The 25,724-nt window shown below is 40.5% G+C and overlaps 2 protein-coding genes across 5 annotated transcripts; one reads left to right on the top strand and one right to left on the bottom strand.

The window, feature by feature from the left end:
* Positions 1-1,750: 1,750 nt before the first annotated feature.
* LOC105906738 (sodium-dependent lysophosphatidylcholine symporter 1) lies at positions 1,751-14,669 on the bottom strand. Of its 2 annotated transcripts, XM_012834935.3 has the most exons (14): positions 14,497-14,669; positions 14,066-14,185; positions 13,128-13,252; positions 12,846-12,978; positions 12,539-12,617; positions 12,036-12,208; positions 11,195-11,285; positions 8,752-8,873; positions 8,400-8,483; positions 7,542-7,625; positions 6,889-7,001; positions 5,745-5,888; positions 5,281-5,457; positions 1,751-2,486 (listed from the first exon to the last, which is right to left on the bottom strand). In XM_012834935.3, exons 1-14 carry the CDS (start codon positions 14,560-14,562, stop codon positions 2,450-2,452), a joined length of 1,548 nt encoding a protein of 515 aa, XP_012690389.1. In that variant the 5' UTR covers positions 14,563-14,669; the 3' UTR covers positions 1,751-2,449. The 2 variants fall into 2 exon arrangements, with proteins under 2 accessions (XP_012690389.1, XP_031421997.1); XM_031566137.2 differs by lacking the exon at positions 7,542-7,625.
* A 4,427-nt stretch (positions 14,670-19,096) lies between these two features.
* Positions 19,097-24,888, top strand: LOC105906844 (F-box only protein 6-like). Of its 3 annotated transcripts, none has more exons than XM_012835067.3 (8): positions 19,097-19,245; positions 20,790-20,892; positions 22,496-22,557; positions 23,026-23,287; positions 23,403-23,517; positions 23,662-23,757; positions 23,851-23,986; positions 24,091-24,888. In XM_012835067.3, the coding sequence occupies exons 3-8, from the start codon at positions 22,498-22,500 to the stop codon at positions 24,337-24,339; spliced, it is 918 nt and encodes a 305-aa protein (XP_012690521.1). In that variant the 5' UTR covers positions 19,097-19,245; positions 20,790-20,892; positions 22,496-22,497; the 3' UTR covers positions 24,340-24,888. The 3 variants fall into 3 exon arrangements, with proteins under 3 accessions (XP_012690521.1, XP_012690522.1, XP_031421995.1); XM_031566135.2 differs by lacking the exon at positions 19,097-19,245 and adding an exon at positions 19,280-19,576; XM_012835068.3 differs by lacking the exon at positions 20,790-20,892 and having other exon boundaries at positions 19,103-19,245.
* The last annotated feature ends 836 nt before the right edge of the window (positions 24,889-25,724 follow it).

The raw sequence follows: 25,724 nt of genomic DNA, 5'->3' as shown, positions 1-25,724 counted from the left end.
TTAAGTAGCGAACTTTATAACATCTGTTTTTAGGGACTTAGGAAATGTGCCAGACAGCAGTGATGTATGTCAAATTTTAAGCACGTCTGCTGCTAAGAGGTGAAAAATAGATTTGAAAAAGTTGGTAAGCAAAGTATCTAAGCAGCATGTGGAAGAATTGAGGTTCTGTACTGTTTTTTCCAGTTTCATTGTCTATCAAACTAAATTCTGACATCAAACTGAGTTCCCCTCTCTTTGTTGCTGGTAATCCCAAATGTTGAGCTGTTTGTGGAGAGGATATGTTCTGCCTGAAAATATCGATTTTATCTTTGATAAAAGAAGCAAACTCGTTACACTTAACTAAACAGAGATAAGTTCAGGTGCCAGAGAAGAGAGAGAAGTAAGACTGTCTTGCTTTGCCTATTTCAGCAGTATATGTGCAGACATTTTCTTTCAGTCTTCCTACACTCTCGTTTAAGGAGGTTAACAGTTGGATTTTGTGTCCATGGTGCTTAAAATTGGGTTCACTTATACTCTGCGCTCTGTGGAAAAATGACCTATTTGATTGCTGTCTCTCCAACTCTGTATGACTCTCACAACCATGCGTAAGATGTGCAAAGAGGTTTAAAGAATGGGCAGGGGAGGATATGATTATCCCTTGCAGGGCCTGTTCTGTGATCCAATGTCAGTGAGTACCTGTATCATGTTGATTGGCCACTGCCAGTTCAGTGGGCATCCATATTAGAAATAACTTTCTTTTCTTCACTTTTCACTAAATAAAAATCTTAAGTTTGAATTTAAAGAATTTCCCAAGGATTGTAGACATCTGGTAGAATCAATATGGTTGAGGGGACAGTCTCTAGAATAGGGCAAAATGGGTGGGTAGTTACTGGGTAAGTGTATGGCAACCCTGCCAATGTAAAGATTTTGTACATCTGTCAGTGACCATTCATGTTCGTACATCAGTCTTTGGTCTGGTGGTGCTACATCTAAGCATTTGGAAGGACGTAGTTTGGAAAGCTGTGGATTAAAAGTACACAGCTGTTATCTGGTCATTGTGAACCTATCAGCATAGCTGTTATTCTTAACATCTACCACAGAGGGGGCAGGCCTATCTGCAGGCTGTGCCTCATTCAGGAAATACTGCACATCCGTTGCGGCCATGGACAAACAATCCACATACCTCTGACCTTGAATAACCAGGTCTGGCTGTGACAAGGAGGATACATTAACATCCAATACACTTAAGAGGCCCAGACCCAGTGTTAGGGGGGACCTGGAAACAGCCAAAAACTCCTGTAATCTCTCATTACCTTCTGCTAGGTCACCTCAAGTCAATTCCATCATTTTCTGTTTGTGCGAATGAGTGAAGATTCTTATGCTCAGGGGTAGAGACAACAGCCTCTCGGTTATCCAGTCTGCGCTGAGGTGAGCATCACTACTGGGGGGAAGCCCTCATACTCATGGCTCATAACGCTTTTTTAGCTGGTCAGAACAGCAGTTATCACGTGCATGTGCTCAATGCAGACTCCATAACTCAAGTGAAAGTGAAAGCAGTGTGGCCAGGCACCTCCACACCACACCACACATGAGAAGAGTTGAGAAACAGCAAAGGTGCACAGTTAGAAGCAGAGAGAGAATGTGAAATGGGAAAGACCACGGAGCCAAAGACAAAGGGACTGGAAAGAACAAAGACCCACAAGCACAGGTTGGGGGGGGGGTAGAGCTGATCTTTCTGAGCACACGGATGAAAACAGCATACTTATTAAAATAACATATATATATTTTTATTTACATATTGTTGTATTTAACATTAAGAAACAAAAACAATTCACCATATTTGTGTCACCGTATGACCTAAGCACAATTTCATTAATAACTTGGATACACTATAAACACAATTGTATCTGTATTTCTCATCATATATAAAATCTTATAGTGCATTTAAATATCAGGCTACATGGAAAGAAGGACAAATTCACAGACATGATGGCATTTCACAGTCATCTCAACTACTGTTACAAGAATGTCTCAACAGCGGGTTGGCGCCAGCTAGCAATATCACTATTCATTGTTACAATAACATTTGAAATTTGAATTTAATAGTGACTTCAACTTTCTTCAACGGACTTAAAAAAATGTGAGGTTAATAAACAAAAAATAACTTTTCTCCTTTGCACACTGGGCTTAACTCTTGGGTCTGGGTCTCTGGGCTTGACTCTTGGGTCTGGGTCTCTGGGCTTGACTCTTGGGTCTGGGTCTCTGGGCTTGACTCGTGGGTCTGGGTCTCTGGGCTTGACTCTTGGGTCTGGGTCTCTGGGCTTGACTCTTGGGTCTGGGTCTCTGGGCTTGACTCGTGGGTCTGGGTCTCTGGGTTTAACTCTTGGGTCTGGGTCTCTGGGCTTGACTCGTGGGTCTGGGTCTCTGGGTTTACCTCTTGGGTCTGGGTCTCTTGGCTTGATACTTGTCTTCAGAGGGGAAAGTCCTCTCTCACCATGCCACCATTCCTATGGAACAATGAAAGGCGAATGTTTTCAGTGGAGAGAAAGCACAACCTACTGAACTTTACAGGGAAAATTTGCTTAATTAAACACTTAAAAGCATGCTTGGTAATCCCCAAGGAATGGATCTGTTAGTGGCATAGTTTGCACATGTCCACTAGATGTCCCTCCAGTAACATGCTCTTTTGAAATGTCACTGCTCATCACGTTGTCATTAAGTAAGACGATGGAAAATGTGTGTAGTCAAGCGAAGAATGGAACAGTTTTGCAATCAGCCAAAGGCCATCAAATGTTTTCAAGAAACTGGAACTTACACTGCAATAAGCAGCAATAAGATTGCAAAGCTATCCTGTTGTGGCTTTGAGCCCAACTAATAACGTTTGTAACCATACGCAACTACAACAGAATGTTGCAAAAAGAACAAGTTGCACCAGCATGAACTATTTAATCAAATCTTTAGCATCAGAGTTTGAGTTTAGGGTCATCACCAGTTTAGGGTCATCACCAACATTCTGTAGCATTATAACTCTCAAACGTAAATAAGTGGCAGTCTATTTGAAAATGTTAAAAGACTTTGACTTTTCAGAACACTGCACCAGTAGCATTGTTGTGTCTTACTGGCAGAACCTATATAATCTGGACTAATTAGGATGAAAAAGGTTTTGTTGTTAATACATTGATTGTTTTAGTGAAGTTTAGAATGTTTGTTTGAAGTGTCTATTGCAGTTAGCTGCCAAGTACAGTTCCCTCTAGAATTATTGGCACCCTTATATACAAGTGAAAAAGGGTGATGAAAATTCCCTATACTGTTTATGAGTGTTGCCTTTACTCAGCCAAAAAAGGTACTAGATGTACCGCATAGCGGGGAATAAAATGACCGGATGACAGGATGTGCGAACAGCCCCAACTCGTGAAAGGTTGAATGATTTGACCACTTCAACAGGTGAAACCATTTGGTGCAGGACCATTGAAATTTGTAATGGTAACACAAGGATTTAAAGACAGAATCAATTTTGAAAACCAAACCATGTCATAGGAACAGAGGAAAACATGTTGTAGCGACATGTTATGGCTGGGTGTGTTTTTTTTAATGGGTAAATAACTTCTATATGCCATTACGAATGAGCCTATACAATTTCATTAAGATTGGACATACAGACAGGCATGTATTAACTGCTGAATTTTGATTGGCCGTTCACGTCCATTTTGATGGGCATGCCAAATGGAACTTAGGGAGATGTGAGAAAATGTAGCCAAGTATACTGTAAGTATACCAAATTAAAAAAATGTAGCTTAAGCAGTTCTTGAGATATTGAAATGTGTCAGTTACAGCGCCCCCTATTGACGAAATTTGACAAAATTGGCATGCGTCCAAAGAATGCAGGGTGTCATGAAGTTTGAACCCTTAAGATATTGGGTACTGAAATGGCCACCACAAGATATTGGCTACTGAAATGCTGAGTCATTGATGACTGCTTACATTTTCCTGAACACTTCGGCCAACTTAAAATGTGTTAAACATGCATGGGATCATACTTACATACATTTGTAATACCATACTTCAATTCATTACTGGAATACCAATAATTGTGACATATATCATTTTGTTTTAAAATTTATTTTTCAGTAATGGTTACTTTATTCTCAGACTAAATTGATCTCAAATAAAAGGTCCAATTTTTTTTCTATTTTCAATATATCATTAACATTAATAACTGATAAAGTGAAATAAATAGTGATAAAGGATTTCCAATAATCTTTCAATTATCATTCTGGAGGACATTGTATCTTGGACTGTTTAAGAATGTAATTATTATTATTATTACTATTATGATATAATAACAACAACAACAACAGCAATAATAATAATAATAAGTAAACCTCTGTAGGGAATTTGTAAGACAGGACATTTTAAAACAAACTTGTCTGATACCGAGGTCACTTTTAGCATGTAAGATAGACCCTAGATAGACTAGCTCCGATTTCCCCATAAGTGGTAGTTATGGTCTTGTCCACATCAGTTAAGCTAGAGACATTTGTGAAGTTCTCAACGATTCACTGACTTTAAAATCTCAAAGTGATCACCAAGTCCTCCACATTTTTCCAAGTATAAAACAGATACAGCTGGCAAAACTGCAAAGTTGATGCACCACAGTGGGAGTAAGTTGGGATGCGAGTGATCCTGAGAGGCTTTGAAAAAACAAGAGAAACGTATTTGTTTCGGGTGTGGAATCAGCTGCACATTCCATCTCAAAGCCCCAGACATGCTAAACATGACCACATGATAAGTTTAAACAATCTGAAAGACGTTTCAGTTCCTAATTTAAATCCAGATTGCAAAAAACTACCAGAGGTGGTGGTTTTGTTGATGTGTTCCTTTGGATCAGCTACTTTGAATATCTATTCAGACATTTGTGGTTCACAGCCTCTAAAGATTGTTTGAGATTGCCTCTTGCTTTGATGTCACTGTAAAGAGTGTATTGTACACAGATATGGGACATAGTCCCATACCCTCATATTCATGGGCAGTATATTACCCCGTTACTAACTACTTCCTTCATCTGGTTTCAATCCATTTTCAGAATCGACATTCTTCATTTAGCTGTATGTCAGATTTTAGCTGTGATAAGAATTATCGGTGGAGTGGATGCCACTAAATGTGTTTGAAGCAGTTAAAGTAAAAGAACAGTGTTCCCTAATACACTCATGGATTCCAAATACACTCATGCGGTGAAGAGACAAAAACTCCCCTGTTCTGCCATCATATATGATATCATATATGAAGCTGAATTCTACTCACGCTGCCTCTTCAAGTGCACTCCTGATTTCCTGTCGTCGCTTCTCGTTGATGGGGTAGAAGTAGAAGAGGGCCATGCCCACCAGGATCAGACAGATGGGCACAGGGGCAAACAGCACATGCAGGGTTGTGATCACCACCGTGTTGTGTTTGCACACACCAGGCTTGTAACCTGCAAAACTGAGCACGAAAGAAGATGGTACAATGGCCAAGCTGAGAGAGTTGCTAGTCATGAATACATGGTGTGTTAGAGATTTTTTTTACACAATGTAAAAAACAATCACCTTTATTTGTGAGCCTAGTTTAAGTTTTACTTAATGTTATTTATACTGTGTTTATTTTTGCCCTTCAAGAAACGTATTGCAATAAGGTTTCTAGAGACCCAGTCCAAAATTAGGAACCACATCACATAATATACATTTAAATCACACGTATCCAGGGAAGCCTGTGCTAAATGCACTACTCACTGAAGAGCCAGCGTGGAGATTCCTATAGCCATGCCTCCTCCAAATTTGTTGAAGAAGACATAGCATGAGTAGAACATAGGCTCCAGGTCTGTGCAAGACGGATTTCTGACCTTGAAGTCGTCCACCACATCTGGGAGCATTGACCTAGTGAAAGCAAATAGAAATGTTTGGAATGCATTGTCCAAAGAAAAGGGTTTTAAGCATCACATAACATCACAAAACGAGGATCCCACTGGATCACAACAAAATGAATAAGTACCTAATGAGAAACAGATTAAAGCTTTCCTGTTCTTTCGCTCATGACAATATGACTGAGAAAACTGCCTGAGGAAACAAGCAACCAGCTGTTTTCATGTTGCTTTGCCCAAGCTTTTACTTGTGTTGTAACCTCAACTGCATTGGTATCATACTTTTGCCTTCAATATGCAGGGACCAAATTCCTTTCCTTTATTTGACAGTCAGATATATAGATGCAAAATACAAATGAATAGGAGCTTCATTGGGTTACCGATTATTGTCAATCATTATTAATTCTATCTTTAATCCTGATTTGCAACTCCTTCAGTTCATATACTTGCAAGTGACTGTCCTCAATGTTCAGAACTCTTTAAGCAAACATCAAAGTGAGATAGCCAAGAGCACATTTCTGGGAAAGTGGAGAAAACAATTATTTAATCCAAACACATTCATCTTTGATTTTGTTTCTTATTCACCATTTGTCTTTGATTTTGCTCCTTACTCTTTACTGTTTTTGATTTCATTTCCCCAAGTGTTATCATATATTTATTTATTTCCCTGAAATGTTGAGGATATTTAAGGGGTACTGAGGATATTGAAGCAGTATTATTATAGGGTTCTGTGTAGGAACTGCTGTGCTGATGTGCTTTTGCAGCATCCTACAACTAATGAGTCAGCAGCGGCCATAAAATAAAAACCACAGTCCAGATAGACATACAAGGCCAGAGACTCTTTTCACAAGAGCTTTCAAAGGTTATACATCCTTTTTTCTGATCACCAGGAACTTGCACAACTCAATTGCAAAAAGCAATGTGACTCATCCTTACCCCACAAGAGGACCTTCCCCACCCTCTAAACACGTCATGAGTGCCTTGTCCTTGAATGATCTGTGGCAAATTACACTCACCATGGTAAAAGGTAAAGTGCAGCAAGACTAGATCCAGCCAATATTGACATCAGAATGAAGATAACCAGATTACTCTTCACAATGGCAATCCCTGCCAAGGCAGGAATGTACATCTGGGAAGGGAGGGGGGGGGGAGCAGAGAGTTGGTGGAGAAAAGATTAATTAAGATATACTGAAACGTGATATCATCTCATTTTTAGCATTGTGTTGCTAACCTACTTTTGCCATTAATTTTTTCATACTGTGCTATTTATGAGTCACTGAAATATGATAGAAATGAGGTTGGAAGACAGGCTTAAATTACTTAACAAGGTTAGCTCTAGTTATCATTTTCTTCCTTTACTCTCCAGTATATAAACTCTAGTTGAAGAAATAAAAAAATGAGTGAGTGAATCTTTTCCACAATAACACCCCTGAAACTAAAGTACTAATGAAGCCCCAATTAAAAATAATAATTTAACAAAATGGAAAGCCGGACCCCTTCTCTATAGATGAGTTAAAACTATGATTTAAATTACCACAGAAATGCTCTTTACATTTTAGGATTTGTGCATTTCCATTGTTGTCACTGGACCTCTCAAGCATCACACCAATGTCAGTGCTTAACCCCCATACTCGTTTGCATCACTACATTCTGAGGAACAGGGACTCACAGACAGGCCGATGAATATGGTAGTCTTCTTGCCAATTCTCACCAACACAGCCTGCCACACTGGAATGGCCAAGGTGGCTGAAGCCTGTAAGCATTACATAAGATCGAATACTGCTGTTGAGTATTTATGCATGCTGTAATTGATTTGCTGACTGCCAGGACATTAATAGATCAGTGAGCAGTTTGCATTTTGTACACAGGGATGTCTTCAGCTACTTGAACACTAAGTCTTACAACAATCTGTGCAGTGCAGCTGTCTGACTATCCACCATGTACTGATGGTATTAATGGGGGCTTATTGTTGGTATGTGTTTCAAATCCTGTTGAATGGTTTCCCAGACAGGGATTAAGCAAGCTATGACCAATATCTTATTTCTGGAGACTATTGACAGCTGAATTTCTGTAATCAGTTTAAATGTGCCATGCATTTACTCATTTACACGTATGATGTACATATTGGTCATCAGTGTATGGCCTCCAAGGCTGTTAAAATCTCACACCATGCCACAATAATTACAACTGATTAAAGAGGCATCTTTGATTTTTTTGTCTAGAACTAACAAATGTGCTAGTAAACTAGCTAACAGGCAACATTTGCCTTGCAAAGCACAACAGCAGAAGAGCTGGCACTGACAAAAGGTAGCTAGCTTGCTAGTTAATGTATTCTGGTGATGGTATTTGACAATGTCGTGCTGCAAAATCTGTTCGTGCGAAACGGCACAAAACTACATAGTGGAAAGCAAATGAGAAAGACATGCGTTCATGTCACACGACACAACCATATACCACCAAAACATTACACCGCATCTGCCCCAATCTGATGATCAGTTGTTGACATTAAAGCAAGATTCGTTCTCACCAGGAGGATGAGTACGAGGTGTTGGAAATACCCTGCCATTCCAGCAGCATGGGTGCAGAAGAGGGCAAGGTTACCCTGAGCCATCTGCACATCAACAACAAACACAAAAAATAGGTAGTGCATCCATCACCGTTACACCATTACTCTTACGATCACCATTACATCATTGCGCTTACGATCACCATTACACCATTGCGCTTACGATCACCATTACACCATTGCGTTTTAGTGACTGCACAAAATGCCACAACCAAGCATTCACTCACAGAAAGACATTGACCTTCACTATCATCATAATGATCTCCCCTATAACCGTAGTTATGGAAACGCACGTGGGCGTGAGGCATCTCACCTGAAAGGCGAGTGAGGAGAAGAGGAAGCCGAACACCAGCCAAACGTAGGGCGTGTGTTTCCACACCATCTTCATACCGGTCAGGTATGGCACTTGGATGCGATCCAGTTTACTCAGTGGAGCTGCAGAGGGGAAGAACTTGGTCAGCCACAAGTGACAAAAAACATGCCCAAATCTGGTTAAACCTTTTAGACTCACAGTCTTTCAAAGTCCCTCAAAGCTACATTACTCCCAAACCCATTGAAATTAAGACTGGATTATTTTGTTGCTGTGATATCTTTGAGAAACTCTGACTTCATGTTGAAAGCAGCAGTGTGAGAGAGAAACTATTATGCATCACTGTTTCTTCCATGGAAAGAGATAGGGAAATGTGTTGTGGCATGCGATGTATTGCAAGTATTTGAGTACATGCAAATTTCTGTATGTGGTCTGTTGCTTGGTATACTATTTTGACTTGCATTCATTACTTGATGACAAATTTAGTAGGACAGAGTAGGTTAACAAAACAAAGAAACCATGTTCACCATAAATACTTTTACAACTGAACTCAAAGGGAGACTTAGAAATGGTGTTTTTCTAACATTACATCAGCTCACATTTCTTCCCAGTTAGGTTGTGGTAAATGTGGTGGAAATCTCTGTTTTGAATTTAGATTTAGAACAACTGGTAATGGGGATTTAGGTCTCAGCAGATCGAGTCCCAGAATAGAAAACACACACAGCTTTTATTCTGTTCGGTGATTATACGACTTGTTTTCAGTGGAAGTTTACTGTTGGACGGTGAAGCCTGTTGGTATAAGGCAGTACCTGAGCAGAGTTACTCAAGGATATAAATTACGAAGAAACTTTGGGGAGGGGAGGCGAAACTGGGAGGGAGGCGGAGGGAGGCGAAACTGGTGACCTTATCTCTCAACTGCTGAATGCTCCAGTATAGAACCATGTCACTCCAGTTATACACGTGTGGACGGAACCCTCTAATGGCTCTGCTACTGCCAGTCCACTTGCTGCACTGCAAACAAGACATATGTAACAAGAATTTGCATATCCCGCCCCTTCTATAGCAGGGGTAACATACTTAAGGGCCACTGAGCCTACCATCAGCTGCCACCATCAAACACTGAAGCTGGGGGGTGCTGCTGGGCCCTCAGTGTTACAGATGTCACTAACAGAAAAGCATCCTTCAGAAAACGTCGTAAAAGAGAGAAAAACTAGCGCACCCTGCAACCCTTCATGACATGCTTTTTAACATAAGGACACCAACCCACTCAGTGTCTGTCGGGGATGGCAGTGAAAGAGTTAAATCGACAGATTGTTGTGCCTGTCGTGTGCTACAAGGAGCAATGTCTGCCGGCATAGAATGTGCATGATGGCTTTCTGGCGTGACTGAATCGACAAAACATGCCCTGAAGTCGCATCAGACTTACCAGGTTTCTATAAGAAAACAACTGACCCCTGTCTGGGTCGCGATAGTGACGCTACACACACACAAACAGAAACACATCGCCCTGACCACTGAGACTCGAGTCTTCCCACTAGTGAGTGGCTGGTCGAAACTGGTTTCTCACCACACTCCTATCAATCTGCTGTTGAACAGCCGCCTCCAACAGGGGGCCAAAGGGGGATGGACACAGGGGAGCATTGATCAGCGGTGCCTTCTGATGCTCCTTCAGTGCTGTCTGACTGAGCCACATCAGACGCAGTGACACAGCAGCAAATGCGAATGATGAATTCTTCTGGCCAACCTGCAATGGCTGTGCATGGCAAGAAGGAAGCGGCTGGAAGGGAATCCTTCGCAGAGGCTTTCCAGGAGCTTGGTGCAAATTCCTAGAACACAGGCAAAGCCTGGGCCACCGCAGACGGTATTAGGGGGCGAGCTCTGGCATAGGCACCAAATTCCAGTGGCTTGTCTGGGTCTCTCGTTGGCAGTGACTCAAGCAGCTGATTGTGGGGTGACTGGTCTTTAAGTAGCGTAGCCCCGCTCTGGAAGGGGCGGGGTATGCAAATTAGAGGGTGGAGCCGATACGACATAACATTTTCAAAAAGTAAGAGTGCTGGTAAGAAAATAAGTTTTGTCTGCACATTTATCTCTTTAAAAATTTCCATTGCAGTAATTATATCACAGCACATGTGTGCCTGCATTGTGTTTACTCAATTGTAGGGATATGGGTTCATGAATAGGTGTATATGTTTGTGTATGTGTATGTGTGTACTGGGGGAAAGGCATTGTTGTGTTTTCTCTCCTTTCCCTGTGTCTTCCAAAATGCAAGCCGGTATGGTAGCTTGACAACAGCAGTGAGTAGTCAGATGACTGGGTGGGACCTGGAGCTAAATTAGATGATGCTTGAGGTTCTGGGACTGCAGAAAACCCAAGAGGACCAGGCCCCTTTCAGTTACCATCTCGGCCTGCAAATGGCTGACACATTGTATTGTCACACCGTACTTACCCAACTGTTCTTTCACTCCCAGGAACAACACAAGACAACACATGAAGTACAGGGCAGCCAAGATGACGGCAGCCACCACATAGGCTCTCCTCTAGGACAAAAATGGAGAGGAAATGAACACAAGGCGGATTAAAAAGTTAGTATGGGCAAAGCATTTTTGTTTCAATTATATTTAAGCAATATGATGGAAGTGAGAGTGGGGTTGGTAAATGATTTCCCCATGGCTGCGTTTCGGCTGTAGGGATATCCTTTAATAAGAAGTAACCATTGTTGGTAAAGTCTTTTGGAATAGAATCGTCTCTATAAAACTATATATTTGAATAATCATTGAAGTCCATGGGATCAAGAGGAATTGTTTTAGTTGTTGTTAATGAAGGGGTTTCTCTGTAAGATCAACATCAGCATCAGGCCTTAGACCTAAAAAGGGCGTTTCCACAATCTTTACGCAGGCTTCACACATGAATCTGCCTGCTATTTTTATAAGCAGCAGAAGTTTGTACTTCCCTTTTCTCTCCACCCATCAAGTGACAAGAAGTCTTACTAAGAACTAAAGAGTGTAAAGAAAGAAATGTGTGTAGTTGTTGTTGTTGAACTAACAATAACTACCGCAGTTACTTAAGAGATGTGCAACTATTCATATCAATAGCCCAGAACATGCAGATTTCACAGCCAGTCGAACCACTCCCCTCAGTTCACTGATTGGTGGAGCAAAAAACAAACTTTACAAATGCTCATTTCCAAACAGGGAGGATAGAAATGAAGTTTTAGTCAGGTTATTATTTTAGACCACTAAATTAATGTGTTATTGTGCGGAGGAGTGTAAACAGTGTGAACAGCTTACTGTATTATGCAGGGTGTCTGTAAGGGCTGAAGTACTGTTATAGCCAGATAGACCAAGAACTTCACTTTGGTTCAGCATATTGCAGTCATGGGCCCTCTTTGCATGGTAAACCCCTACAATCTGACCCTGAATTGCTGCTCCAGCCAGTGTTGCAAACACCTCCATTCCCATTCCTGAAAGAGCCAGAAAGAAGTGTGAGAGAGAGATCGCTAATGAAAATAGCAATAGTTTTTGAAAACGTATTGTCACCACAGAGCTTGTGACACTCAAAACACTTCCTTTCTCTGGCTTCTTGTAGGCAGGAAGTATCTATTTATTCCTTGGTCATCACCCCAGGTCATTTCTGGCTCTATAAAATGATATCCTCAACCTCAGAGAGTCAGATCCCAATGACCTCACACTAAATCACAGAATTGGCTTAGCAATCCGGGCATAACAACTCCTCAAGCATAAAGTAATGTAATGAACATTTAAAAAAAACTTGTCAGATAACTTCCTCTTACGGTATCCTGTGGCAGAGTCTCTGTCTCTCTGGTCTCCACCAAGGAACATGTTCAGTGAAGAATAAGGAACATGGTAGCACTAGGACGAAAGACAAGATGGCATCCTATGGCTAAGCTGACACAACAAGGAAGGAAGATAATGTGCAATACATGTACAAAACCATGGTCTGTTACCATGGTAATGTTGCAAAGGGGAAACACTGAGGGCCTTTTGTTACAGGAAAACTGAATTTGATGAAGAATTTGATGCTAAAGTGGCAAGAGTGGTGTTAGTATTTTGTCTCTGATGACAAGGGGTTGGTCTTACACTCATGAAGGTGTCAAACAGACAACACCAGATGAAATACCAGCAGAAACTAGACGCAGGAGTCATGTTGTCCTGGGGGGTGGTCCAAAGCATGACGTAAGAAAGAACCGCAAATGGAGTGGATAACAGAATCCTAATGGACACAGAGATGGGGTGCAGATTAAAATCATAATCTGTCATTATTCTAATGTAGTGGTATGGCCAAATTATTACTTTCTAATGGTACCATACTGTAAATACATTTTGAATGTGTCCAAAATGTGTCCTCTTTTTTTTGCTCACCACGGAATGAGTTTGCCAATGCGAGTCCGACCACTCTTGCTGACTGCATAGCCCACAAGTGGGTCAGTGATGGCATCCCAGGCTCGGCCAAGGAAGAGAATGATAGACACATAGAAGGGGGTCATCTGGTAAACAAAATGTTGGGAAACACCAAAAGAAAAAGGACACATACAAATAAACTTTAAACTTTAAAATTCCCATATCAAGAGCTCAATAAGGCCACAGATGAGTTGGACACCTGACATACTGTTTGCTATAATGTATGCAAAACCTATGACTAGAAATTGTTATGTGGACTGTGATGCTATGGTGACATGACTGCCAAACAATGACCTTGGTCCAAATGAAAAGGCCTGCCCATGCAAGGAACTGAACATTAATTGAGGAAATAATGGACAATAGAGAGCTTGGAAAACAATCAAATGATAAGAGGTGGCTTTCATGCACTAGCACACTGTCAAGTCTACTCAGTAACCCACCAAAAATAACTCATAGAGTTCTACTCATAACAGAACCACACAACAGTTCTGCATGTCCAAGCAATGTTTTTGCCTGTGCTCATCTATTGAAGTTCTACAAACTCCACTAATTTCTCAACAAGTTTTAGCTGCTGTGTTCTTTCTTGCTTTGTGCATTCAAGATGAGGTAACTCTATGCTTTGTGTCCATGGGACATAGAACTTTGTGGAAACTTCTGCTTCCAACAGATAAGTCATTCTAATTCCTCTTCGTGTCAAATTAGTGAAGCCCTACTTCATACAAGTACAAAATTGCTATACATTAAGAAAGAGTGAGCAAATGTAAGGTTTAGAACTAGGGTGTTGCTGAACAAAAGTTTTGTGTAACTCACTTTTTTTTTTCAAATACAGCACCCAAGCTCCAACACACTTAAACCCGTTAATAACCAAGATAACTGATATGTCAGTCAGTCTCACCAACCTGCACAACATCCAGCAAGTAGATCTGCATGAAGAAACCTTTGGCATTGCCAGTCATCTGATACGGCATTCCTCCGACTGCATAGCACAGTTTTCTGTACAAAGGGATACCAGGAGGTGCCTGGAAAATAATTACGATTCAGACTACGATTGCCTACCGTTAGCCTACATCTTTCAACTCTAGATTTGCATGGCTCCAACAGGCCGCTAGCACTTTGAACAATACAAGACATTTTATAGTTTATAAAAGCTGATACCCTACGTGTCTGCACATAGAAAAACATTTTGAATCTACTTAGGATTCAGAACTCGGATCGCTTTAATTTCTTGATCATCCCTGGCGCGATTCCCAGTTGTTAATACAAGAAGTTCTGCACGTTCAAAGATGAGATGGGAAAGATAATATAGGTCTGATCCTACAGGTCTACCTACCTTTTTACAATTTCCATCTCCGGACGCAGTGGGAGCGCATGTCGTCTCATAATCTGTTGCTGTCATTTTGCTACATCGAGAGTAAGAATGTTTCAGAAAAGTTGGACGTTTTTATACGTAGGCGGAGCATTCAATCTCTCTCTCTCTCTCTCTCTGTCTCTCTCTCTCTCTCTCGGTGCTCCATAGCCGTGCATCGTGAATTACTCGAGTCAGACGAAAAACAACAGCAATTGCGCAATCGTGGGTAGTTTTATCGACCTTCCAACACACATAGACTCTTGTTAAACTCTAAGTCCTAAAATCCTGTACCTCATGAATATGTGGGATATGTGAAATGTGTGGGACAATCATACTTTTTGGCATATTTATTTCAATTTTACAAATAGTAAATAAAATGAATGTGCTTTGAATAACGCTATGATACGTTAATGTTTGATTGGTCGTGAAAGGTAAAGCTGGGTGGGTATTGAATATGTCATGTAAGCACAGAGTGCCCCCATGCCTGGGAGTTCGTGGGTCTGTCTCGTTGATTTGATTTGATCTGATTTCATAATCCGTCCATGCTTGTTCTCTCGCTTTGAGTGGCAGTCATATTACACACCACTATGTGGTAGGTGCAGTAGTAGAATCTAGATCACAGTTACATATACAGGCCTTGGGTCTACATGGGTACCGCACCTGCACCTTGACCGTGATGCCAAAGAGCCAGGCTCAGTGGTATGGCAGTCAGAGCACATACTCATCCATAGTGACCTTGTTTCGTCACACAGCCCTTCTCTTCGGGAAGCCCATACGCACACAGGCATGCCTCACACATCCTCCTGCCCCAGTGCTTCACCCATCTCTGGGGTCCCTCACACAGTGGTTAACCTAACATGGACATGACTCCGATGGCCTCACAGCAAGCCATAACACTTCTAACACCATATGTAGCATACAGTGCCCTCCACAATTATTGGCACCCCTAGTGAATATGAGCTAAATAGGCTATAAAAAAATATGTCTTTGCTGTTTATCCTCTTGGTCTTTCACTCAAAATATTCACAAAAATCTTACCTTTTCATTGAAGTAAAATTATTGAAAGAAAAAAAAAACTGTTGGCATTAAATGAATATTTTCCCCCAAAACATGTGTGCCACAATTATTGGCACCCCTAGAAAAATCTTGTAATTAAAATCTAACTGAAGTGTATTTCCAGTCATGTTTTACATTTTTAAGTTGACCTGTTTGATAAGGAACTCTTATGAGATCAACCATGACTTCCTGTTCCACTGGCGTACAAATATGAGGTGACACAGGCCAAATTCCATTAGTCATTCATCACTATGGGAAAGACCCAAGAACACAGTGACGATGTACGACAAAAAGTTGTTGAGCTGCACAAATCAAGAAATGGACTCAAGAAAATCTCTAAACAGTTGAAAATACCCATTTCCACTATCATGGAAATAATTAAGAAGTTTAAAGCGACAGGAGATGTTAAGAATCAGCCTGGAAGAGGATGTGTCTGTACATTGACCCCACGCACCGTGAGGAGGATGGTTCAACTGGCAAAATAATCTCCAAGGATCACAGCTGGAGAATTGTAGAGGTTAGTTGAGTCTTGGGGTCAGAAAGTCTCCAAAACTACCATCAGACGCCACCTACATCACCACAAGTTGTTTTGGAGGGTTGCCAGAAAAAAGCCTCTGCTGTCAATCAACAACAAACTAAAGCGCCTATAGTTTGCCAAATGTAAGTCAGACTTTCAATGGGACCGAGTTATATGGTCAGATGAGACCAAAATAAAGCTTTTTGGCAAAAAAACATCAAAGGTGGGTTTGGCTTAGACAGAAAGATAGCCATACAGAAAAGCACCTCATACCCAATGTGAAGTATGGTGGCGGATCTTTGATGTTGTGGGGCTGTTTTTCTTCCAAAGGCCCTGGACATCTTGTTAGGATACATGGTATCATGGACTCCATCAAATACCAGCAGATATTAAACGAAAACCTAACAGCCCCCTCCAGTAAGCTTAAAATGGGCCGTGGTTGGACCTTCCAGCAGGACAATGATCTGAAGCACACCTCAGAATCAACACAAAAATGGTTCACCAACTGCAGAATAAAGGTTTTGCCATGGCCATCACAGTCCCCCAACTTAAACCCCATAGAAAATCTGTGGGATGTGCTGAAGCCAAGTCTACAAATGTTGACCTCAGAATCTGAAGGATCTGGAGAGATACTGCATGTAGGAATGGTCTCAGATCCCGTGCCATGTGTTCACCAACTTCATCACGCATTATAGGAGAAGACTCAGAGCTGTTATCTTGGCAAACGGAGGGTGCACAAAACATTAAATTAAATATTTATTTAATGTCAACAGTTTTTTTTCTTTCAATAATTTTACTTCAATGAAAAGCTAAGATTTTTGTGAATATTTTGAGTGAAAGACTAAGAGGATAAACAGCAGAGACATATTTTTTCATAGCCTGTTTTGCTCATATTCACTAGGGGTGCCAATAATTGTGGAGGGCACTGTATGTACCATATGTAGTCATCCCACCCAGCCTTGAACCCAGGTCTGTGGGTACCAAACCTGCACCTTGACCACAATGCCAAAGAGCCAGGCTCGTTGGTATGGCAGCCTGTGCACATACTCATCCATAGTGACGACACTCCATCACCACCATTGACACCTACAGCACGAAGAGGGTCAGGTGTATACATCTCAACAGCTGTGCCAGAAGCCTCATGTTGGATGTCACTATGCAGGAGATATTTAGCAGACCCAGTGAAAAGACTTCTGCAAGCACTACGACATCAACAGGTTGTTGCAGGACATCCTATTCTCTCACAAAGACCCTCAAAGGTTCAATTTTTTTTTTTGTATTCTGTTTCGCAACAAAACTCTACACAAGACTTATTATCTGTTTGCAGTAGTGGTAAAATGCCTTATCATAATTCAATAAGTATTCAGCAGACAATGATGAGTAGGCTTCCTGGGCCTTACTAGTGAACACATCTTTTAAGAGCATGGGCCAGACAGTTTTTGACAGAGTGCTGGCAACATGCTTGAAAAGAACAAAGAAAGAGTCTTGAGGGACCAGACACAAGCCATATACAAATCTGAGGACCATAACACAGTAGCTGAACTCCAGTTCCCCTAAATGTTAAATCTAATGTAAGTTTCTTAATTTCTATTCAAGGCTTTCTCATCCAACTCACTGCACATTCCATTCAGCAAATATACGCAGTTATCCCAAATTATTTGTTATTTTGTCTTGACTACTCCTATTTCGTGTGAAAGAATACATAGGATTTAGGTATTGGACAGAAATAATGCCTGCAAAAATACACTAGGTGGCGATCATGCTTGCTGCCACAAATGGCTTGTATTGGTGACTAAAGAAGAAGGTGGCTGTGACGCAGTAAATCTGCCTTAAGTATCGTCATCATAAGTAAGTCATGTATGTATCGATGCACAGCAGCATGAAATGTATTGCAGGCAAAGTGGGATTAGACCCGTAATGGTGGGCATTATCATTCTGTACAGCATGTCATTGTTTCGACAGGGACAGGAGACAGAAATCGGTGTGTTCCAAACGTATCCAAACTTTGATTTGGAGACAGTGGCCTTCATTACTCTTCATCTTCATCTTCAGCGAGAAATCATGACACTGAGTTGTGGTATTTGGGAGCCTGAAAATGTATTCACAATATGGACCATATTCAGATGAGAGGATGGTGCTATTTCAAGGGTCAGCATGGGGTTGAAGGTGACTGTGATGGGGCCTTACAGAATTGGTCTGAAATCTGTACTGGGCAAAGCAAGGCAGATAGCCCTAGCTTTTACACCAAACTGGGAGCATTGTCAGTAGCAGTAACCAATTTAGTGAAGCCTTATAGATGAAAATAAACCAATGTTTATTTAGCTTCTCTGCTAGAGATAACCAACCCACTTTATGATAAAGGACACAATGGTGAGTACCATAGCTATCACCAGAAATTAATATGAGGGCAGAATGGAAGACCGTGTGTAGGGGTTTATGGGAGTGTGATAAATCCTCTCTGATGTTGTCAGAGGTGTGGGCTTTTGGAAACTTTGCTACCCCCAGCAGAACTGAGCCAAGATTTGTATTGCCACCAGTGTCGACATCTACAGGACGCCAGGGGAAGCCCGGCCTCCTCAGAATAAAATGACTTAAGGGTTGTCTTAAATGCAAATGTAGATATCATGAATATAAGATGTCCAACCACCAAACTAACTAATTATTCAGGCCTAATGGATGCTCAAAGACACATGTAATATTGGCAAAGAGCCAGAATTTTATAATACATATTTGATGCAAAAAGTGGGATTTTAAAAAGTAGCAATTATGTCAGCTCTCCTTACCAGCCACCCAATCAATACAAATCGCCATTTTAATCAGCGGAGTGAGGCACACGTTCCTTATGAACTCATTGCAAATTGTGGAAAACATTACACTATCTTTTTTTTCTTTTTAATTTTCTAAAAATGTCTCTATGGAGAATCCCATTCATTTTGCTCAGCGTTGGGAAGAAACCACCAGGGGGCGACATTCCCTCCCTATATAACCGGATACTTGCCTTGTTTATTAATGCTGCATGACGTATAAGTGAGGCGAAGTTTCATTTCCATAGGTCAAGACAGCGTCATTTTAAGCGTGACTTCGGAGCACTGTTTGGATCACCGGCGTTTCGTTAACAATTGGTGCTGACCCACCCACCCCTGCCGCTTGTAGAACTGGTAAGATTTTACTTGATGTTATGTTTTTAGTAAGTTGGAAACCTAGTGTATTTTATATGAAACGACGTGTACAAATCGAGAACATCGCATTTTACTTTCAGTTCCGGGACATACGCAACCCTATTCTTCAACGAAGTAAACATTCGATAGATAAATATTAGGCCTATATTGGGGTAGTGACGTATATGTCTACCTGTTAGTTCGTGTTATGCCCCGTTTTAGTCTTTAGTTGAAGCAGTGTTACGCCAGCCTAAATAAGACATTCGTCATTTTGGCAGTGGCGGCCGAAGACTGTAATAATGTCAAAATAACAGTCGTAACAACCGTGACGGTGAGTGTTGAAAATAAACAACAATGGCTGATTGTCGTATTTAGGGTGAAATAGGTCTATATATTTCACTGTTATTTTGGTTATCATCTGCTTTGCTAAAGTGTTAAAAACTGTGTAGGCCTCCATAGCCTAAAAACGGAGTGAGTTCACTTGTTTATTATTTTATTTCCTAATTAGAATTTTTTTTCTTCATAATAATAGGCAAGGTCCACGTGGCGTACGCAGCCTTTCAAGTATATGGCCTATTGACCTCTATAGGCCGAATTGACATACACTGATACTGCAAAATTGGCTAGGCTGAGAACTAAACATGTACCCCTTCAATATATGGGTCATATTTCTTTATGTAACTTTTTTATTTTAGAATCTTTTTCTGCACCTTGAAACAATCAGATTTCACAATCTATGTACCTCTCATATTTAAGTAGTTTACATTTTTCTCAGTCTGTCAACTTTTCAGGTGTCGCTGCCTCCGTTCATCCCATTTAAATGGTTAACTTCTTGAAAGTCAATGTAAAAATAACCTTTTAGCTTATTCAATTCTCAATTTGTGTGTATCAGATCAATGTGGCTAAATGTTAGATACACTATTATGATAAATACCTGAATAATAAAGCTATAGCACTATGTTTGATTGTACAAGTATGTTAAGCATCTGTTTCAAAATGTGTCATAAATCTGCAGGCTATTGTTTTTAAATTGTGTGTGCACATGTAACTTGCCAAGTTAACTTGACAAAATCCGCGAGGTCAGTGATTTGAAATCTGAAAATCTATGAGCCACCCCCACCGTCCACACAAAAACAATACGTGCAGGGATACATTTCGTAAACAGGTTTATGTTCGCCGTATAGAGATAATATCTAAAGTGATTAAGGTGTTTACCATGGTGCTTACTTACTGAATGCTGAAACACCGTTGGCCAGTAGCCTACTGTGACTGCTACGCAGACTGTCAGCCGCACGCGAGCACAGCAGTCTCTCAAACGAACTGCTCAGCAGTCTATTGGACTTGCAGTTATTATTTTATGCTGTTGGGAGTGAAACAAAAGATGTAGTGAAATTCAGTGTCACATACGTGAAATGTTGAAAAGATAAAACGTGAGATTTGACCGGTCATGTAACCTCATTTGTGGCATGCGCATGAAGCCATAGTCTCACAGAAGTGCGCAAATGATGGACACACGTAATTCAATGTTTATTTCTTTGTTATAGTTCATATCACAACTTGGACAGCTTCATGGAGATGTGAGCAGCGTGTCTCGTAAATATTGTAAGCACCGCAAATTGCTGACACGTGGATAGATCTTCTTTAAGGGTAAAAAACCTTCTTAAAGTTGTTCTGTTTATGTATTTATTTTGTACTTCATTGTGCAATGACATAAGTGCCGTAAGAAAGGAGGTAGGCTATGGTTTTTGTTTTATGGTGAGATATTTATCTGAACAATTGCGAAATTGGTGTAGTTTGATATACCAAACTAAAGCTTAGAAATAAAACTGAGGCTAACCACATTGGTGCAATGGGGCGATGTGTTAGGCCTTTATATGTTTTGAAACATTAAATGTCAAAATGTTTTACCGCTATGTAGATTAAACTAAAGTCAGATATTTCCGTTCGTGCTATTATATTCTCTGGCTTTTGCTTTTCATTTTTACCGTCTCCCATCCAGAAAGAGACCGTAAGCGACCCTCTATGTGTAGGCTAGTTTCACGCTGCTTTTAGTAGATGCCAAACGCCAGCTAGCTAACTTAGCTGAAGTTAGGACATATCAAATGATTGACAGATGACCTGTTACACGAGAATTGGTAGTTTTTGCTACTGAACTCTCCCTGAAATTGGAGTGTAGCTCATTTTTACTACGCTATCGTTAATACAAATCACGCCTCGAGACCCCCTAATGGACACTGTACACGTGTATTTGTTGACAAGCTGAAGGATATGGAACTGGCAAAGACAACGGCAGAAGCCAAAGAAGCATGTAGACTGACAAGGATAGAGTAAGATCACAAGATTTTACACATATATGACTCTGCATAGTTGTATTCATTGTGACATTGGAGGTGAGCCAAAGAAAAACAAAAAAAGAATGACAAATTTTTGTTTAGCTGATATACATTATTTTCTAAGTGTTTGAATGTGGACTATGCGTAATCTAATACAATGTTGTTTGCAACATGTTTAATATGCATTGGACAGTGTAATTTATTACAAGCAAGCTGAGTTAGGTTTTCAAGGTTGCAAACTTCCCAGGTCTATTGGCTTGAGATTGACGAACACTGATCAAACTTTTTGACGTGACAATTTATTTGGATGGAGACCGGACTGAGGTCGATGACTTTGGGCAGGGATGACAACAGTAAGGTTATAGCCTACATTGCATTTTTTTCATAAATTACATTGGCAGGGATGTTTATGCTGAAAAATTAGTGAGTTGACAACTTTCCTAACACAGCCAAACATCAAGTAAGCGCGACACATCATAAGTTATTACTGACTAGTCCAAAAGGAAGAAGGGCAGCTCGGCCTGCAGACTTTTTGTAACTTTTAGCTCTTGCCAACGAGTAACAGCCAGTCTGAGACTGACTCTTTTTTTGGTCTCTTGCTCGGTTACTTTTTTTACTCTCTTTTTCTCTTCTGCGCTTCCTCCGACAACGTCTTCCTTGCCTTTGCCATGATGTCCATACAGAGAATACTGCGCTAGCTTCCTCTTATAGCTAGCAGATGAGCCTAGTTGTTGTTGCACAAGGTGGTATCGCGCCCTGTACCCCAAAGTTACATAGTGCAATACCAGGCACACCATGCATGCTGTGGCAGTGGCATAGACACCATTCTCCGTATTACAGGCTATTGTAGAACCAAAATGATTTTCAAGCTGTTATTATTCTAAGGTAAAATTGTTACATAATGTTGCTTTATGCAGATATGAAGAGGAGACAAATGGGCAATATATCGAATGCCTCAAAAACTGAGGATTGGGAAAACGTAAGTGTGTGAGAAGACGTCATTGTTTTCTCTTCTTGGGTGAATTTGATTTGGTAATATTAACAGCTTCTGAGCTAACCTCTGTTTAAATACTAAAAAAAATTACTTTGTAATTTAGTTCATTTCTGTTGTTGTGTTTATTCCTTTCTACTTGAGCACACCGTAATAACACAATAGGCCCTATTCATCTGTAAAAATCAGAGTTTTATATAAAGTACTCCTACTATTCCAACAATAATATAGCTACATTTTATGTTGTGATTCCCAAATGGTTTGTTGGTATGTCCTGTTTCTTGCTGTTATAGCATTTGACTTGTCTGTGTCCCCAATAATGTTTACAAATGTGTAAAGCTGGAAAAAAAATGTAGAAGCATAGAAGTTGTTACAAGAACACCTAGACTACATATTACACCTGTAATAACACAAACTGGCCCAAAATATACTGACCTTAACATCTCTCTTCATCAGGGCTCTGTAGATGTCCCATCTCTTCCTGTGGCGGTGTTAGAGGAGATATTCCAAAACCTTCCCGCTGAGCAGGTGGTGTGTGTGTGTCGGCTGGTGTGTCGTGAGTGGAGGGATGTGGTGGACTGTGCGTGTCTGTGGAAGGAGAGGTGTCGACGGGAAGGCCTTCGGCCTAGTGACCCAGTCAAAACTCCAAGTGACTGGCGACTGTTCTATATCCTATGCAAAAAGAGACGCAATTTATTGAAAAATCCCAAAGCTGAGGGTGAGGAGAGCATATGGTAACCCATTTAAAGTTGCCCATGTTTGGCCTTAATGTTCACTCAGCTGTCAGCACTGTTGTGATGCAGCTCATCACTTCCTGTTTACATTTGACACAGATGGCTTTGCGCGATGGGAACTCATAGAAAATGGAGGGGACAAATGGAAAATAGAAGGTGTCTCTGTGGAACATCCAGATGGAACTGTCAACAAGCACTTTGCTACCTCATATTTGTAAGCTGTGTGGTTGATTGTTAATTAAAATTCATGTCACCTAGGTCAAGTTGGGTTTTGTAGAGTGTGGACATGCTAGTAAAAAAGAATCCTAATTTTTACTTTGTCTTTTGTAACTGAACAAAATTCCCTTGTTCTTTACAGTTCATGTATGAAGCGGCAGGTGGTTGACCTACAAGCCGAGGGCTACAGTCCTGCTTTCATGGATGAATTTCAACCTGACATTTTAATATCTGATTGGTAAGACATGGATGGATGGATGTCTGCCTAGTTCAGCTCTATTTTCAGCCAGATCTAACACTATACTTGTGTTTTGCCTGTTGCTTATGACAGGTATGCACCACGTTGGGATTGTGGATGTGAGTATGAGATCAGTGTTCAGCTGCTCAGTGCAGGAAAGAAAGTGCTCAAGTCTTTCAGTCCTGACAAGGTGAATTTTGAGCAATGGAATGACCAGAAATGGAATCAGGTCAGTAACGTCTGTATGGTTGCATGTGATTATGTATTTATAAAATGTCATGTTTGTCTTAATAATGTAAAAGATGAAGACTAATATTCCCTGCGATGTTTCAGGTTACTCATGTGTTTAGGAGCTATGGGAGAGGCGTCCGCTATGTGGGATTCATTCATGGAGGGAAGGACACACAGTTCTGGGCTGGCTGGTATGGAATCCGGGTCACAAACAGCAGTGTTGAGATCTGTCCTGCAGGGGAAACAAAAGAAAGGGTCCAACCCGAGGTCCTGCATGGTTCTCCAGAGAACCCAATCAGAAAATCGCCTAGACACTTTCCAGATTTAAACAATGGAAAAGCAGGCCGGTGATTCTTTCTGCTCAGTTATTCCTACTTGCTCATTCCCTCTTTTCTATCCGGTCATCTTTTATTATTGGATGTATTTCCATAACATGTAAAACATAATATTGTCACTCTTACTCCATCCATCCATCCATCTATCCATCCACCAACGACTTTGCATTTTGCGCAATCTGGTCAAAGTGATAATGTGGTAATTTAATGCTAACCAAGTTAACACTGTTATTTGTTGTTATTTTGTGTTAGTAATCCAGGTTCATAGTATGAATCCAGAATATTAATAATATTATCATTTTATTAAGCCATGGCAAATTGAACAAGCTTGTATTGTTATTATGAGTGTCACAAATGTCTTACTTGTACGAATGTATCAAATAAACTGAATAAATACCGGTAAATAAACATTTAAAATGCAAGTGAGAATACCTTCCATACTCTGTTGTGAGTCACAATGGAAATTCAGTCACATCTATTTTTGTGGTGCTGGTAGTGAGGTCTTGACAATGTTCTGATATAAGTGTATATTCCCTTCACAATAAAAATGTATATAAACATCCTATATATATATTATTCAATTAAGAATTAATAAAGAGGACACAAAACAAACACAAAACTATATGTGAGATAGCTTCCATGAGAGACATCAACAGATGCTCTTTCATTGCATTGAACTATGTGTAAAGCTTTAAACTTATCAAAAGCATCAACATCTTGAACCTCAAATGTTAAGTGGCCAGTTATGCCATGACAAGGACAGACAAAACAACTAGCGAGCTAACTACCTAAAAGGCATGCAAACATTAACAATGGCACAGTTGCTAGCATGCTTACTGGTGTCTTTTGGCAATGCATTTGAAAGCATTTCATTTCCATCCCAGGCCACAGAACTCCTGTGTAGCTTGGGGGGCTAGTTGGAACAAAAGGTCTGCTTCTGGGTATTTCACATGACCATGTACTACAAAAATTAACCTTCTAAAATGTCTAATGAAACTGTCAATAACACACTTCAAAAAGTGGCAAATTCCTTCATAGTGTTGCTTTAAAGGAACAAAATACAGGTGTGTCACAAGCTGTTGTCTACTTTCCAAAGGTCAGTGAGGGTAGAGTTACCATTGATTGAATCACCACAACCAGATAAAACTGGACTGCCGCTCCTTAGAAAATGTTCAACTAATCACTGATTGTAGTCTGTGATTCTGGCAAAATGTTGTTGATATTCAAGCCCAGCAGCCAGTTAATGGCTCAGTCCAAGTCACAATGTTTCCCATTTGCAAGAACCAGGACTGTGCAAAATCTTTAAGTGATGTAAAAGTTTCAATATCACCTCACATTCTATTCCTGTTTCTGTGTCGGGCAAGTCTCTTTTGTTTAGGCGACATCTTTCACAGGCATAGA

This window comes from Clupea harengus, chromosome 4, assembly GCF_900700415.2.
Source record: "Clupea harengus chromosome 4, Ch_v2.0.2, whole genome shotgun sequence".
NCBI lineage: Eukaryota > Metazoa > Chordata > Actinopteri > Clupeiformes > Clupeidae > Clupea > Clupea harengus.
Note: the sequence above shows the minus strand (reverse complement) of the source record. Positions and strands in the feature narration are given on the sequence as shown.

What these genes read in the sequence shown, in the direction of transcription:
- LOC105906738 (XM_012834935.3), bottom strand. Translation starts at nt 14,562, where the DNA reads ATGACAGCAACAGATTATGAGACGACATGCGCTCCCACTGCGTCCGGA. An exon ending in GAGATGGAAATTGTAAAAAG is followed by an intron (nt 14,186 to 14,496) that starts GTAGGTAGACCT and finishes ATTATTTTCCAG; the next exon opens with GCACCTCCTGGTATCCCTTT. An exon ending in CAGACACCCTGCATAATACA is followed by an intron (nt 11,286 to 12,035) that starts GTAAGCTGTTCA and finishes TTTTTGTCCTAG; the next exon opens with AGGAGAGCCTATGTGGTGGC.
- LOC105906844 (XM_012835067.3), top strand. Translation starts at nt 22,498, where the DNA reads ATGAAGAGGAGACAAATGGGCAATATATCGAATGCCTCAAAAACTGAG. An exon ending in AAACTGAGGATTGGGAAAAC is followed by an intron (nt 22,558 to 23,025) that starts GTAAGTGTGTGA and finishes TCTCTTCATCAG; the next exon opens with GGCTCTGTAGATGTCCCATC. An exon ending in GAAAAATCCCAAAGCTGAGG is followed by an intron (nt 23,288 to 23,402) that starts GTGAGGAGAGCA and finishes CATTTGACACAG; the next exon opens with ATGGCTTTGCGCGATGGGAA.